The sequence below is a fragment of the Rhinatrema bivittatum genome, chromosome 2 (genome assembly GCF_901001135.1).
Source record: "Rhinatrema bivittatum chromosome 2, aRhiBiv1.1, whole genome shotgun sequence".
Classification (NCBI taxonomy): Eukaryota; Metazoa; Chordata; class Amphibia; order Gymnophiona; family Rhinatrematidae; genus Rhinatrema; species Rhinatrema bivittatum.
Window position 1 is genome coordinate 375,103,979 of NC_042616.1, and position 17,887 is coordinate 375,121,865.

Consider the following 17,887-nt stretch of genomic DNA (forward strand, 5'->3'; position numbering starts at 1 on the left):
TGGACTTTTGGCAAGTCTTGTGGGGGTCAGGAGGCCCCCCCAAGCTGGCCAAAAGTCCCTGGGGGTCCAGCGGGGGGTCCGGGAGCGATCTCCTACGCTCCTGACGTCGGGGGACAAAAAACAAAATGGCGCCGGTGCTACCTTTGTCCTGTCATATGACAGGGCAAAGGTAGCGCCGGCGCCATTTCTACAACGCACCGCAGGCCCGAGAGTAAAAGATCACACCGGGACTCCCGCTCTGGACCCCAGGTAATTTAAGGCATTTTGGGGGGGTTCGAGAGGGTGGGGGATTTATTTTAAAGGGTCGGAGTGGGTTTTAGGGTTGTTTTAGTGTGCCTGTTTTTCCGCCCTCCCCCTTCCCCCGATTTACGATTTTTGATGATAAATCGGGGGAATTCCTATTGTATCGCGCTTCTAACGATTTTTGACGATTTAAAATATATCGGACGATATTTTAAATCATCAAAAAACGATTCACATCCCTAATTGTTACAATCTTGGGTAGGGGTGCAATCCCTTCCCTCCTTTATATGGCAACCAAAGGGGTCCAAATGGCTACCCATAATGAACCCACCATCACTGACCGCTGTTATTATGGAATGGGACAAGTGGAAAACTTCCCTAGTTGGGACAAGAGATTATTATTATAGCACTTCCCTTTTGTATGATCCGCAATTTGCCACTGGGCACACGAATCTGGCCTTTAAACAGTGGCAATCATTAGGGATCACACGCTGGGAGCATATCTGGGTCTGTTTCCCAGAACTACAAACCAAGATGGCCTCTCTGACCAGGCGTTGTTCCCCTATATCCAATTACACCACTATGCGATGCATGCAAATATTAGAGAGAATCTTGGACAAGGAGTCCCATATTTTGAATCATTGTGCAGACATGTGGGTTCAGTGAAGGGCGTGATATCCAAAATGTATAATTATCTCAATCAGGACCCAGTGGTTAAGCCAGCCTATATCAAAAACTGGGAACAGGACCTTCAAACCGATTTGTCTACAGAACAATGGCTGGTCATTTATGCTAATATTTCTAAGGGGCCTATTTCCTCCCAGTTGATCGAAACTGGCTATAAAGACTTATTTAGATGGTAATTAACACCGGTCCATCTCCATGCATTTAACACTAAGTATCCCCAAGATTGCTGGAAAGTGTGTCATGCCAAGGGCTCCTATATACATCTTTGGTGAGAGTGTCCTATCATTCAAAATTATTGGAAAACATTGCAAAAACGGATAGAACAGATGCCGCATAAGCAAATAACTCTTCACCCAGAGAATGCCTTACTGCATGTCCCGATGGACTGTATAGGGAAATATGAACAACCTTTGGTGAGAGCTATATGTATAATTGCAAAGCGAGCTATCGCTTTCCATTGGAGAACACCATCAGCCCCATCATCGCCTATACTCTAGATAAGGTAGAACATATATATGTGCTATATAAGATCTCTGCTAATTTACATAAATGTGTATCGCTATTTAATAGTGTTTGGCCACCTTATATTGTATGGAAACAAGGTCTATGCGAGAAGGATTAATAGCCACTGATCGTGGAACTAATAATTTGGAAAAAGGGTAACCTTTGTATATAATAACTGTGCCATTCTGCTCAGATTATAGTTCCTTGTTAAGCTCCAATTTCTTCATTGAATGTATAGCATTGGAGTTTATTTTTCTGCATCTCTCTCAGGATATTATTGCTAGGGGGAGGGAGGGTGGGATGGGGGGGTGTTAGGGGTCATTAAAAATGAACATGAAAATGGTAGCTGTAATACCAATATCTTGAAGATACAATGCTGTTTGTGAGAATGCTGTTACTATAAAGTTGATCTTTTGTATCTGTTTATTATGAAAACAATAAAACCTGAATTAAAAAAAAACTGGCTATAAAAAAGACACAATAAGAAAAAGTCCCAAGGGCCTTCTACTCAATTTTTAAAAAGCTGGTCATTTTCACCTTCTAGTAAAACTACTATTTAAATTGATTGATAACCTCATTCAACCAATTCTAAATGGTTATAAAATGAACATAAGAACATAAGAAAATGCCATACTGGGTCAGACCAAGGGTCCATCAAGCCCAGCATCCTGTTTCCAACAGTGGCCAATCCAGGCCATAAGAACCTGGCAAGTACCCAAAAACCAAGTCTATTCCATTTAACCATTGCTAATGGCAGTGGCTATTCTCTAAGTGAACTTAATAGCAGGTAATGGACTTCTCCTCCAAGAACTTATCCAATCCTTTTTTAAACACAGCTATACTAACTGCACGAACCACATTCTCTGGCAACAAATTCCAGAGTTTAATTGTGCGTTGAGTAAAAAAGAACTTTCTCCGATTAGTTTTAAATGTGCCCCATGCTAACTTCATGGAGTGCCCCCTAGTCTTTCTATTATCCGAAAGAGTAAATAACCGATTCACATCTACCCGTTCTAGACCTCTCATGATTTTAAACACCTCTATCATATCCCCCCTCACTCGTCTCTTCTCCAAGCTGAAAAGTCCTAACCTCTTTAGTCTTTCCTCATAGGGGAGTTGTTCCATTCCCCTTATCATTTTGGTAGCCCTTCTCTGTACCTTCTCCATCGCAATTATATCTTTTTTGAGATGCGGCGGCCAGAATTGTACACAGTATTCAAGGTGCGGTCTCACCATGGAGCGATACAAAGGCATTTTGACATTTTCTGTTTTATTCATCATTCCTTTTCTAATAATTCCCAACATTCTGTTTGCTTTTTTGACTGCCGCAGCACACTGAACCGACGATTTCAATGTGTTATCCACTATGACACCTAGATCTCTTTCTTGGGTTGTAGCACCTAATATGGAACCCAACATTGTGTAATTATAGCATGGGTTATTTTTCCCTATATGCATCACCTTGCACTTATCCACATTAAATTTCATCTGCCATTTGGATGCCCAATTTTCCAGTCTCACAAGGTCTTCCTGCAATTTATCACAATCTGCTTGTGATTTAACTACTCTGAACAATTTTGTGTCATGTGCAAATTTGATTATCTCACTCGTCGTATTTCTTTCCAGATCATTTATAAATATATTGAACAGTAAGGGTCCCAATACAGATCCTTGAGGCACTCCACTGTCCACTCCCTTCCACTGAGAAAATTGCCCATTTAATCCTACTCTCTGTTTCCTGTCTTTTAGCCAGTTTGCAATCCACGAAAGGACATCGCCACTTATCCCATGACTTTTTACTTTTCCTAGAAGCCTCTCATGAGGAACTTTGTCAAACGCCTTCTGAAAATCCAAGTATACTATATCTACCGGTTCACCTTTATCCACATGTTTATTAACTCCTTCAAAAAAGTGAAGCAGATTTGTGAGGCAAGACTTGCCCTGGGTAAAGCCATGCTGACTTTGTTCCATTAAACCATGTCTTTCTATATGTTCTGTGATTTTGATGTTTAGAACACTTTCCACTATTTTTCCTGGCACTGAAGTCAGGCTAACCGGTCTGTAGTTTCCCGGATCGCCCCTGAAGCCCTTTTTAAATATTGGGGTTACATTTTCTATCCTCCAGTCTTCAAGTACAATGGATGATTTTAATGATAAGTTACAAATTTTTACTAATAGGTCTGAAATTTCATTTTTTAGTTCCTTCAGAACTCTGGGGTGTATACCATCCGGTCCAGGTGATTTACTACTCTTCAGTTTGTCAATCAGGCCTACCACATCTTCTAGGTTCACGTCCTCTAGATTTTATAGATCCACATTGTTTATCCCACGCCCCTTTGAAGTCCTTCACAGTTCTGGTTCCAGGCATCCACCACCCTCTCCGTGAAGAAATACTTCCTGACATTGGTTCTGAGTCTTCCTTCCTGGAGCTTCAAATCGTGACCCCTGGTTCTGCTGATTTTTTTGACTGAGTAAATATCTCATCTGGTCATGCTAGGAAGGTAAAGTTTCTAAATTAAATAAATGACTGCTTCATGGTCCAGTAACTGACAAAAGAGGGGGAGGTATTTTAGACCTAGTATTGTTAACGGTATTTTAGATCTTAGAGGTGTGAGAGGTAACGGTGGTGGAGCCACTTGCCAATAATGATTATAATACAAACAAAGTAGATTTAATAAATGGAGGGAGGACATTAAAGAAAACTATTGCCCTAGAATTAAACTTTCAAAAGGGAAACTTTGATAAAATGAGGAAAATAGAAAAATCTAAAAGATACAGCTGCAGAGTTTAAGAATGTATATCATGGCATGGATATTGTTTGAAAATACCATCATGGAAAACCAGATTGGATGTATTGAATGCATCAAAATAGGTAAAAGGAAGGCCAAACTGCCAGCATGTTTAAAATGTGAGGTTAAAAAGGCTATTATAGTCAAAAGAACACCTTTCAAATAAAGGACAAAGGATCCAATTGAAGAAAATTGGGCAAAGCATAAGCACTGGCAAGTTAGATGCAAAACACTGATAAGGCAGGCAAAAAGAGAATTTGTAAAGAAGCTTGCAGTAGATGCAAAAACTCATAATAAAATTTTTTTCAAATACATCCAAAGCAGGAAGCCTTTGAGGGAATCATTTGGATTGTTAGATGATTTAGATGTAAAAGGGCATTTAGGGAAGACAAGGCCATAGCAAAAGGATGGGGAGGCTAACTTTAAAACATGTGTGCGCATGCCCGTATACACATATATATGGGTGTGCACAGTCATGCTCTTGTATTTTGAATTTCGGAGAAACTTTAAAAATGCAGTAAAAAAAATGAGAAATGGAACAATAAAATTTGAAAAAGAAAAAATTTAAACAGAAAAAATTAAAAAAAAAAATGAAAACATCAAGGGGAAAAACTCAGGCTCATAAAAATGCTTCCTATTCTATATTAAGGTTTAACCCTTCTGACTATACTGTATGCCAGCTATAAATATAAAATTGTTCCTAACGTCCTAATGCTACAGAAATGTTGGCTCCCCTTGACTATTAATCTTTGTCCCACAAAAAATAGAAGGTCGTTCACTGTGAGCTTATACTCTATCCCAGTGGTTCTCAACCTTTTTTATGTCGGGACACACCTGACAGATTGTTCTCACATGCGTGACACACTGAACATGTGACCATCACCAGGCTAAATGTAAACAAACACTCTGCATTCCACAGGAACCCCCTCGACCCCAACAATGGGCCAGATTTTCAAAGGGGTACGCGCGTACCCCCCTAAAACCTGGCCCAAACTCCCCCTGCGCGCGCAGAGCCAATGTTGAGTAGGCTCGGCGGCATGCGCAAGTCCCGGTGCTTTCCTGGGGGGCATGTCGGGGGCGTGTTGGGAGGCATGTCGTGACTGTCGCGTCATGGGAGGTGTTCCGAGGGGCGTGTCGGGGGGCGTGTCATGGCCAGCGCATCATCGGGGGCATTCCGGGGGCATGGCCTCGGCCTCCGGACCAGCCCCCGGACCGGACCATGGTGTGCCGGCAGCCGGTCCGGCGCGCGCAAGTTACGCCTGCCCCGAGCAGGCGTAACTTGTGCAACAAAGTTAGGGGGGGTTTAGATAGGGCTGGGGGGGTGGGTTAGGTAGGGGAAGGGAGGGGAAGGTGCGGGGGAGTGGAAGGAAAGTTCCCTCTGAGGCCGCTCCGATTTCGGAGCGACCTCGGAGGGAATGGAGGCAGGCTGCATGGCTCGGCACGCGCAGGCTGCCGATTTTGGGCAGCCTTGCGTGCGCTGACCCCGGATTTTAATGGCTACACGCGTATCTATTAAAATCCCGTGTACTCTTGTTTGCGCCTGGTGCACGAACAAAAGTATGTGCAGGCGCAAATTTATAAAATCTACCCCAATGGGTACAGAGCAGAAGTAGAACATTCCCCGTTCAATTTTCCATACAAAAAAAAGATATTTCTGGTGACATCTCAATAACAGCAACATAAACACTCTCTCCTACCAGGTGCAATAGCGCTCCTTATGAAAAACAGTAATTTACCATCAATGCATGTTCTATTGAGAAAACACAACAAATAATATTGATACAAATGCCTACATGCTAGTAAAATACTTCACCTCGGTCACACACATAGATTCAACCTTCACCAAGTACAAAAAGATCACAAATTACAAATATGGAAACAAAAACTGGAATGGAAACTCAAAAAAGCCACTCTGCATTTTGTGCAAAACACCTATCAGACTTCCAGGATCTGAAATAATGTACACAAACTAATGTGCACAAAGTTTCACCTGCATTATGGAACTCAAACAGTAACAACCCTACCTATGAAAAGGCAGCACTGAAAAAATTATACCGGGCCCTAAACACCAATACACCTCCTATTAGGAAAACAGAACAAGCCAAGCTGCTATAGATCCCTACCAAGAAACTACAAGCTTGCAGAACACCCTTAGCTGGGTCACACATGCAGAACACAGACAGACCCTCACCAAATACAGAATAAAGTGACCATAAAGCTAATATTTTTGTTTTTGCGTTGTTTTACTGCATACGGAGTTTGGCTTCTTGCTGTTTTCAGTTCAGTTTTTGTCTCTACATTTCTATATATACATTCCCTGAGAAATATAAAATAATTCTAAAACTAGAATATAATAAATGTTTCAAGACAACTAATAAATGGAACAATCATTAAAATTTTTCCAAATTATTAAAAATTCTGCAAACACTAATAAAATATTTCTAACAGCAGACACATCACATAATTCCTAATAATTAAAATGGCAGTCAATCAAGAAAGATAAACTTAAAAAGCCACCTTTACTTACCCTCTCCAGTAACTCTCCTACTCCTTTACCTTGTAGGCCAATAGCACATACCAGAAGCAGCAAGGGCTGCTGAAGCTCTGTCCTCATGCTCTTCTTCCTTAGGGCCCATGAATAGTCTATCTCCCCCCCCCCCCCCCCCCACACACACACACACACATATACACACATACACCAGTCACCTGTCTGACCAATCTCTCTTTCACAAACACACACCAGTCACTTGCCTGACCAATCTCTCTCTCTCACATACACACACACACCAGTCACCTGCCTGACCAATCTCCCTCTCACACATACACACACCTGTCACCTGCCTGACCAATCTCTCTCTCACACACACCAGTCACCTGCCTGACCAATCTCTCTCTCTCACATACACCAGTCACCTGCCTGACCAATCTCTCTCTCTCTTACACACCAGTCACCTGCCTGACCAATCTCTCTCTCTCTCTCTTACACACCAGTCACCTGCCTGACCAATCTCTCTCTCTCTCTCTCACACACCAGTCACATGCCTGACCAACCTCTCTCTCTCACACACACCAGTCACCTGCCTGAGCAATCTCCCTCTCCCACACACACACCAGTCACGTCCCTGACCAATCTCTCTCTCACACAAACACACACACACACACACACACACACACATACATACCAGTCACATCCCTGACCAAAATATTTCTCTCACAGACACCTGCGACTTTCCTGAGCAGTCTCTTGCTCTCACACATTTCTCTTAATTACACACACATTCTCTCATACACTTATACACATGCTGACTCACTCTCTGTCTCACTCACCCCCACCCACAGCACACATAGCAGCTACAGCACAAGGTAGCCAGTATGCTGCTATTAAAAGCAGTGTCCTGACAGGCTGGAAACCAGCAGGAGTGACCTCCCCAGCCTCTTAGCACTAAGAAGGCAGCACTTAGCTGTTTGCTTGTGCTGCAATTGATCGTGGCACAGAGCAATCAGCTGAGAATGCAATTTTAGCTTTTCTCCCCACCCCAGCCTTTTTTTTTTTGCAGTTTGATTATTATAAATTTTATATTTTCTTGCTGGTGTCACGCTGGCGAGAGAAGGGGAGGTCAGAGCCGGGGGAGGGGGGGCAGCAGCACCGTGCTCCTTCTGCAGCAGCAGCTTGTATGCATGGCCTTTTCTTCTTCCCGCGTGCCCGGCAAACATCACTTCCTCTTCCAGGCCACAGGGGCGGGAAAAAGAAAAGGTCACATTCCTGTTGCCGGCTTCCACAAAACACTGCTACCATTCCCCTCGGGGCTTGAATGTGCTGATAGCCCAGGCAGGAACAGCAGCAGTGTTCGTCTCGCTGAGGTGAAAGGGGGGGGGAGCAAGACCAACAGGTACGCGATGCGACACACCTGCCGGTGCTTCGCGACACACTAGTGTGCCATGACACACCGGTTGAGAACCACTGTTCTATCCAATGTTTCACCAGAGGGGATTCAAGTTTAGAAGCCCTGATGCAGCTTTTATGTTGGATAATTCTAGTCTTGACTGGCAATTTAGTATGACCTATGTACAAGTTGTTGCAAGGCCAAATAATTGCCTATACCTCTTGCGCAGTGTCACAATTGAAATGGTCATGCAAGGTATGTCAGATCGCTAACTCAGGATGTTCAAATACTTTGATCTGTAATACATTGGTACAAACCACACAATGAATGCATGTAAATTGTCCATAATTTTTTTTCTGCTGACTGAACATAAGGTAAAGTGTGTATCAATGTATCACGAAGATTTGGACCTCGAGTGCATGCAAATAAAGGTTCATTTTCAAACATTTATATATTTATCTTGAGTATGTGTCAGTATTTTTAGATTGTTTGCTGTACCATCCTTGATCTTGCCAAAAACCGCAAAACATAAACTGATCTTGAAGTAGGTGGTTTGAACTTTGTTGTAGAAGGTCTCTATTTGCATATAACCCTCAATTATAAGCATGCCTAATCACTTTAGGAGGATATCCTCTTTCAAAACATTTTTGCCACAAGTGAACCACTTGCACTTTATATTCTGTTACAGAAGTATACAGATGCCTTAATCTAAGGAATTGTCACAGGGGTATACAACACAAAATAAGGGACTATCACGACAAATGGATAAGACATTGTTAATCACCTGTTTACAAGCAAAGCAAAGGCTGATGCGAAGACATCAAGGACCAATGGTCGATGCGACAGCATCCCAGACCAGGGTCAATGCGACGACATCAGGAACAAGAAGTTGACATGATACCAAGACTGATGCAACGGCATCCAGGACGAGACGAGGAACTTGACGAAGTCCAGACGAGATGAGAAGCTGGGCGGAAGGAAATTGGCACTGTCTCTCAGGGTGCCCTACTCAGTTCACCCGCGGAACTGAGTCGCAGACCACCCTGTCCCACTGTGCACCCTACAGAGCCCGAGGAGGCTGGTCACGGACCACGCTGAGAACGGGACGAGTGCAGGGAAGGATCCAGTCGAAGCAGAACTCCGACAGAGCCGATGTCATCTGAAGCTCCACCAATGGCTGGCAGGACATGACGGCTCAGGAGCACAGGACTCCAGTCCACCTGCAGGCTAGTCCCCACTCGAGAAAGTCATCATCCGAGGGACTACCGGCTTACAGGACCAGAAAGCTCAGGAGCGTTGACGAAACAGCAAAGGGCAGGACATTGAGGAACCAGGAACAACAGGAAGCGTAGAATCAAGACGAGACACCTGGACGAGGACCTCAGGCACGAAGACTTAACTTGACATGGCGTGACGTGACGTGACAACAAGAACTCCATGGAGAAGACGAAGAAGACCTGACGGAACTCTGGCAGGCAGGAGCCTCCAGAGTGAAGCAACTCCGATGCAAGGCAAAGACTGAATGACGGAGAAGCCCGTTAATAGGGCTGGGCAGGAAGTCCACTCCCTAGGTGGGGTCAGCCACACTTCCTGTGGCTGGCCCTTTAAATCTTGAAGAGAGGCACGCGCCGGTGCCTAAGAGAGAGCAGGAAGCTGTGCAGGACCGTGGACAGCGGCCTGCACCGACGTACAGCGTAGGAAGAGGCAGGGCTGGCCTGAGACGCAGGCCCGATGTAGGCAGTGGCTCCAGGCCCTGCAGGAGACAGTGGGGGCGCCTCCAGCTGTTACTCCAGCCCGGGGGTGCGGCCTCCCAGCCGCGAAGATGACAGCGTCGGTGGTGGTTCAGTCGCGAGAAAGGCAGACAAGGGTCCGCGGCTCCTGCCGCATGAAAAGGGACATTCGGGGCCGCCTCCAGGCTGCGTGGGAAAACCCAAGTCCGCGGCTCTGGCCGCACAGGCAGGCCCGACGGCGGCGTCCGTGCAGCATCGGGGAAGCAGGCAGCATGAGGTAAGTGAGAGCCTGCTTGCGGGAAACCCGCGGGCAGGGCGATTCATAACAATTGTCGCTTATTTCTATTAATCCCGCCTAGCTAATATTGTATAGATTATGTTTCTTGGGCAGAAGCTTATTAACTATCTAGTACAGTATCAAACCTAATAAATGAAGCTTGACCGACGTGCCGCAAATGTGCGGTAGAGAGCAGCTCTACTGCGCATGTGTGGGCAAGCACATCGGTCTCAGCGAGCGTCAGCTGAATATATCAATATGGCAGCGACGAGGAGCGGCAGCGGTGACGAGGAGCGTTGTCGTCATCGTCGAGCGGCAGCAGCGGCGGCCAGTAGCGAGGGAGGAGCGAGTGAGCGGGAGGGACTGAGTGGGAGGGAGGGAGGGAGGAGAGAGTGAGAGGGAGGGATCTGAGTGAGAGGGAGGGAGGGAGGAGAGAGTGGGAGGGAGGGATTGAATGAGAGGGAGGAGAGAGGGGGAGGAGGGAGTGGGAGGGAGGAGAGAGTGTGGGTGGGAGGAAGGGAGGAGAAAGTGGGAGTGAGGGAGGGAGGAGAGAGTGTGTGTGGGAGGGAGGGAGGAGTGGGTGAGTGTGTGGGAGGGAGGGAGGTAGGGGGTGGGAGAGGTGGGGAAGAGTGAGGGGAGAGGGAGAATGAGGGGGAGGTGAGAGACAGAGGGATGTGAGTAAGTAGAAGGGTAAGAAGTTGTGGAGCAGAGAAAAAGGGAGTGGAGGAGGGCTGAGGGAGAGGGGATGGGATTGAGAGAGGGTGGGGAGTGACTGAGGGAAGGGGAGGGAGGTGGGAGTGACTGAGGGAAGGGGAGGGAGGTGAGAGTGAGGGGAAGGAGGCAGTGGGAGACAGAGGGTGAGTAAGACTGAGTGGAGGGAAGGGGGTGAGTGAACAAAGGGAAGGGGGAGTGAGGGAGAAAAAGTGTAGAAGGGTGCTGTATTCGAAAATGGACTGAAAAAAAAATTTAATGTAGCCCGTTAAGCTTAACGGCTTGTTCTGTATAAAGAAAACAGTTCTCAACACTTTCTATATGGATAAACAGTTGTTCACCATGTAAAAAGCCAAGCTGAAAGTTGGGCATCCCCCTCTGTGGGATAAAGTACCCGTGGTGGTCACAGCAGGGCTCCTTTTACATGCAGGCTAAAAGAGGCGGCATCAAAGCAGCTGCAATTTATGTGGTGAAATGAGAGCTCTGTTCTCTGTGCTGGCCACATTTTCAAGGCAAAATCTCATGTAGGGTTTCCCTTTAAAAACAGGCCTGCAAGCTTGAAGAATAATATCCCCATGAGACTGCAAATCCCACAGCCATCCTAAAAATTGCCCTGAAAAAAATCATATTTCATTTTTAGGTGTGTTTAGTCAGTGGAAAATTACTATTCCTGTTACCTTGTCTGTCTATCCATCTGTCTGTCCATCTGTAGACATGTATTGGGAGTCCTCTGTGAATAGACTTGACTGAAATTTAGTTTGAGAGTCTTTCTCTCTGAGAATCCAGCTCTCTCACGAAATTTCATTCTGTCTATGGAAAGTGCCCTTTATAGATGTGCCAGGAGAATGTGGTCATGCCTGAGATGCAGCTCCATCACCGCTCTCTACATTAATGGTGGGGGTGGAAGGGAAATAGAACCAAGAGCTAAGAGAAACAGATAAGTATGAGAGAAAAAATGAGGGAAGCTTGCTGGGCAGACTGGATGGGCCATTTGGTCTTCTTCTGCCGTCATTTCTATGTTTCTATAAGCATTTCTGTTTTGCTCTAGGCATATATTTCAGATTACATAGAATACATCCAGGAATATTCATGCTTCCTTTTCCCACCTAAAAGCTTAAGTGGCCATAACAATATTATTGTTTAATTCTTTGTGAATATGTAATGAAAAATTCTAACATAACGTATTTAGTTTTTGACATGTATGCATCAACATATAGATATATAAACTTTGATTAGAGCAGAGGGCTATGAACCAGGGAAACCAGGGGTTTTTTTTTCAATTCTTTATTTATGAATTTTTTACAACCATGCAAACAAAATTCAAATCGTACATATATTCAACATCTCAATTGAACATTTTTGAGGCTCAGGGTTACTTTGCATAATATTATATAATTTTCAAACACGAAAAAAAAAAAAGAGAAAAATCTATGTTCCCCTGTAATCCTGTTACTAAACCATATTGGGGAGCCTAATTTGAGCAAAAAGAAAGTTACTATAATCAATAATACATAAATTGCAGATTACGGAATATGTCTTCCTTATATTATATTACCAATTTACCTGGGATGGCATTATGAAGTACTACCTTCCCTTTGTTTCTTGCATTCCTCCAAAACATTTTCCAAATGCTCTGGATCATAATAAACATATCTTTTACCATCTTTATGCATGATACATTTACATGGAAATCTAACCATTATTTGGATACCGTATGTTCTTGCCAGATTTGCTAATGTTATAAACTTTTTCCGTCTCTGCTGTGTATCTTTTGAGACATCAGGGTAGACCCATATTTTTTGCCCCAGGTAGAGGGAGGATCTTTTTAACATAAATAATTTAAGAATTTTGTCTCTATCAGATGATAAAGCAAACTTTACTAAAAGAGTCCCTCTTTCCTCTACCTGGGAGCTATATGATGTCTCAATCAAGTCGGTTACATTCAGTGATATTTCTTGCACATTTGGGGGAGGTGTTTTACCTCTATCTTTATTTATAAAGTAGACACTTAGAACTGCTGGAAAGCTATCTGAGGACATTTGTAATATCTCTGAGAAATAATTTTTTAGCTGTTCTTTTAATGACACCATTTTACATTTTGGGAAGTTCACCATTCTCAAATTAGAGTATCTAATTTGATTTTCCAGATTTTCAACTTTCTTTGTAATTAGCATTTCCCCCGAAACCAGGGTTTGAATCCGACTGCTGCTCCCTGAGGCTTTGGACAGGTCATTTTATCCTCCATTGCCTCAGGTGCAAACTCAGAGTTAGATTCATTAAGCTGTGATATTTTATTTCAGGGGTATGGGGGCCTAATATCGTGGAGGGGACAGTCCCACAATATTTTGCCCCCTGCCCGACATAATATCACCTCTGTGTCGCCACGTTCTTTTGTCTCATGGAAAAAGTATATCAGAGGCCAAGGCCTTTAAAATGCATGATAGAAGCCTCCAATGTACAATCCAGCATCGCTTTAAAGCACCCTGTGGCCCAACACAGCTACCCCCCCCCCCCCCCCCCCCCCCGACAAGTAAAAAAAAAAAAAAGTCACTGTGTGCCTTATTAGACCACCCGCCTACCCCAGGGCTGCCATTTGAAATGGCTCCACAATAAAAAAAAGATAAAAATAGAAAAAAGATGCCATGCAGTGATGACCGACCTCCCCCTGCCCAAACTCCTCCTCAATCAGGCAAACCATTTGCCAGGTCCCTTAGCTGACCCCCAAAAGAATGGCATCCCCACCCCCCTCATCCCCCTTTCATATAATGTGTAGGCCAGTAGGGCCCCCCCCCCTCATCCCTTAACCCCGCAAAAATTACTTGGTTTGGCTAGTGACCCCCCCCCCCCCCCCCCCCCCCCCCCCGCATCCTAGACCCTCCCAATACCCCCTAACATTTGTGGTCAGTCGGAGAACCTGGAGTGTCCTCTAGCCGTGGGCCCATCGATGCCATCTTCCAATAATGTTTTCAGACCAAGCCTTGCGCCTATCACGTGATAGGTGTGGGAGGACGTGTAAGATTGCCCATTGACTGGGTTGGATAAGAGATAAAATACCAATTTTTTACATCAGTAACAGAATACCATAACTGGAATTTTTAAATCACAAATTTATTAGAAGATCTGAAGTTGCAAATTGGATTGTCAATACCCAGAACTTGTAAAGTAATATTTGCCTCAAATTTTCCATCTTTAATCAGTAAATCTAAAACTGGAAACCAGTCATTGTTTCCAGTGTGAGTATTACTGCTGTATAATACTGAATTAAATGTGAACAACGCTCAGGTCCTAGAAGAAAATCTTCCCCTCAACAGGGAATATTGGATTTTCAGAATGTACTAACATCAGGAGAGGACTTTACCAACCTTGTTTGGGGTCTGGTCTTTGGAGTCCTGTGAAGGGACACTAGCCCAGGGGATACAAGTCCATCACCCTATGTATCTGTTCGGTCAAAGTATTCCACAAAATAGTATTCCACAAAATAGCCGTAGCACATGAAAAACCTCAGCTGCATGTTTTAATCAATTTCACATTTTTAACTGACAGTACAGCAACAAGCACATTCTTTTTAATTGAATGTCATATACACGAAGAGATATAAGCCTCTAAGTGGATCTGCAAATAAATCGGGCCTTAAAGACAAAGTTCAGGGCCTTGAACTGTGCTCTAAAAAGAACTGGCAGCCAATGTAAACTTATAAGCACTGGAGGTATGTAGTCGCTTAACACCGTTCCTGTAATAACTCTGGCAGCTGCAAGTATGGACGAGCTACAAAGTATACAGTGTTTCTGTGATAGTCCAACTTACAAACTGTTGCAGTAATCAATTTTTGAGATATCATAAGCATACACTAACTTAGAGAAATGCAATATAGTAAAAGCAATGCATTAGTTCACTGTGCTTCATACCAGCCCATACCTGTTCTAAATATTTAATTAGGCTTTGACTTGTTCTTTTGCAGAATGTTCCATGTCGTGCTATTTCTATGGGCCAGGGTCAGGAGGTTCATGCTAGACGCTTGCTGACTCAATCAATGCAAGATGGTGGATGGCTGCTCCTTCAAAACTGCCATCTGGGCCTGGATTTTATGGATGAACTTTTAGACACCATCACTGTAACAGAAACCATGAATGAGGACTTCAGGACCTGGATTACTACAGAGGTCCATTCCAAGTTTCCTATTAACCTGTTACAGTCCTCCATCAAATTTACTAATGAACCACCTCAAGGTAAAATTTCACCACCTTTAGCAATGTGAAGATGCCCATTGGTTCTCAGCATGCATTTTTTTTTTTTTTTTTTTTTTAACAGAAGCAAAGGTATCAGTTCATTCTAAACATTTTTATTAAACAGGAATAAACTATCAGCTAAATATGTTAAGGTAAGGGCCCTTCTTTTTTATTAAGCTAAATTCATACTTTCACCCAAGGAATTGAACAGTCCAGGGCACCCCTTGAACTCCCAGGTATACTCTGCCAGCAGAGAGTACAAGAGGACCCTGAGGAAAATCTAGATTTTTCCAGGAGAGAGAGAGAGAAGCTGTAGTGCTGCTCCTGGTAGAAGGATGCCTGAAGAATCTGGATTCAACATGGCTCCATACATACCCTTTTCTAGAGAAGACCTTTCCACAACCTGCAGCTCTAAGCTACAGCGCTGGCAGCTAAAGAAGCTGTATATGGGCCAGTAGAACAAGCTTCCCAGTACCTGAGCCACACTTTCATATGATCTGTGAGTACAATCCACGTGGGACCTTTGATCATGCTTCTATGCAAAGGAAGTGAACACCCCACCCCACCCCCACCACATGGCCAGACAACAACACACTGCTCTATTAACCCATTTGTGCTTGACTATGCTGAAATCTATTCTACCCTAAGCAAAAAGATTCCCTTTATGTCCTGCTATTAGAAGTCTAAAACTTGAATTGATTCCATTTAGAAGTCTGCTGTCTAGCACCATGGAGCAGATGTAAAAAACCTGATTAACTCGACCAGATATAATTAAAAGTGCATAGACTATCTTTGCTTTGAAGCTAAACAAAAGTTCTTTCTCTAAATAAAAGAAGTTCTTGGAAGCACCAAAACTTTGTTTAGCATACCATCAGTGTAGACAAGGTAAAGAGTGAAGTGTCTTCCCTCATCAATTTAACATCTTTTGGATGTACTTGGAAAAAAGAAAACATGTGTCTGTGTTTAAGCTTTAAACCAGTCACTAACCACATTAATATTTTCTGATCAAAGAGGTAAAAGGCTATTAAGGTATTTCCCACCCCCACACCCATGGACCTGAATTTAAAAAAAGAATCAAAATACCTTTGATTTGGGGGTGTCAAATTTTTAGGCATTCTTTAATGTCCTGTAGAAACAATTTATATTCATGACAATTTTATACATCTATGTCTTTTTTCATCTGCCAATATGTGGACAGTTTACGCATGTAATATTCTTGATAATGGAAAGTTATACGTGTAAACTGTATGTGCATTTGCAGAGGAAAATGGACAGAAATGGAGAAGAACAGGATCAACATGGCTGGTGGGGTTCCCCTGGCTACAGCAGGCAAAGATAGGTCAGAGAAGCCAGTGAGACTGACAGGGATCCCTACACCCTGCCAGATGAAAAAAAGAATGAGCCACCAACTAGAGCAGCATGATTGGTGGGGATTCCCCAGGCGTCACTAGCTAAAGAGAAGGAGCAGCCATGGGTTATAGCAGCAGGGCTGGCAGGGATATCTAGGCCTCTCTAGGTGAAGAGAAATAGGAGCAGCAGGCCACAGCAGTAGGGATGGTGGATCATCCCTACATCCATCCTAGTTGAAGAAAAAGAGGAGCTATGAGAATGTTTCAGCAAGTATGGAGCTGTTGAGAGGATAAGAAAAAGGGAAGAGAGAATGTGTGGGAAAGGGTGAGAGAGTGATGGAGAAAAGAAAGGGTATGGGTGGAGGAGGAAGGTGGGGGTGAGTGGATGAGGGCACGGGAAGTAAGTGGATGGGGAAAGAAGGGGAATGAGTGGACTGCACCATGTAGAGTGAGTGGAGGGTGGGCTAAGAAGGAGGAGTGCATGACTCATCCTATGTTTCTAACAATGCATTGAAAAAAACTACAGTTTATGTCCCTAACTGCAGTGGCAAGACTTGTTTGGGCTTCCAAGAAGGCAGTGGGGTAATCTGCATAGATTGGGGGTTACAACCCTAATAACAGTGATATGAATGAGTGACTATGGTCAAAATCCAGACTTCAGTAAGCATGGGGGGGGGGGGGGGCGGATATTTTGAAGATTAGCTTCTGGTAATAAGACACTGATATGGACTTGCTTGTTCGATTTAGTCTTGTAAGAATCAGAGGAAATTGACAAGGCCTAACACTGTCTACCAGTGAAGGTGAGAGAAGTCATTACTTAACAGATTCTGGACATTCTTAAGACTGATATAGAGGGAAGTGGTAGGGAAGTAGTTAAAAGTTCAGGTAAAAGACATGGGATTGAGTAAGGGAATTTACTGTATGTGCTCATAGAGGACAAATAATTTCACAGACTGGATTGGCCAATTTAGACTTTTCCCAACATCATTTACTATGTTACTATGCATAAAGGTGAGTAGATGGGTAGAGAGAGAACTGTACAAGGACTGGGATTGGCAATGGAGGAGAGTGAGAGGGTAGCCTGGAGTTGGAATGGGTATATGTGTACTTGCCAGGGAAGAAATGCATTCCTTTCACCCATACCCTTAAAATAAAATATTACTGGGAATTCATGGTGAGAGCATTTCACCTCTAGTGATTAAGTGCTGGAAAATTATTGTAAAAATAATTATTACATATCCAATTAAGCATCTGCACTACTCTGTAGCCAGTAAAGATCCAAATGCTTTCCATATTAGAGCAGATTAATTTATTATTATTATTAGTCTGGCAATTTACTGATGCTCCTTTGGAATTTCAGTTTAATGAGAACCATTCCTTACTGGGGCTGCAGTGTTGTGAGCTAAGGGTTTTCCTCTCAATTTTTTTATTAACCCCCCCCCCCCCCCTCCTTCTATCTAGCATAACTATTTCAATGACAGCCCTTG

The 17,887-nt window shown here is 43.7% G+C and overlaps 1 protein-coding gene across 1 annotated transcript in view; it reads left to right on the forward strand.

Annotated features, from left to right (window-relative positions):
* Nucleotides 1-17,887, forward strand: part of LOC115083294 (dynein heavy chain 5, axonemal-like) — a 1,259,434-nt gene that overhangs the window by 1,022,526 nt on the left and 219,021 nt on the right. The window contains exon 62 of the mRNA XM_029587102.1: nucleotides 14,784-15,051. Coding sequence (XP_029442962.1) covers nucleotides 14,784-15,051 — 268 coding nt within the window. The remainder of the gene's footprint in view (nucleotides 1-14,783; nucleotides 15,052-17,887) is intronic.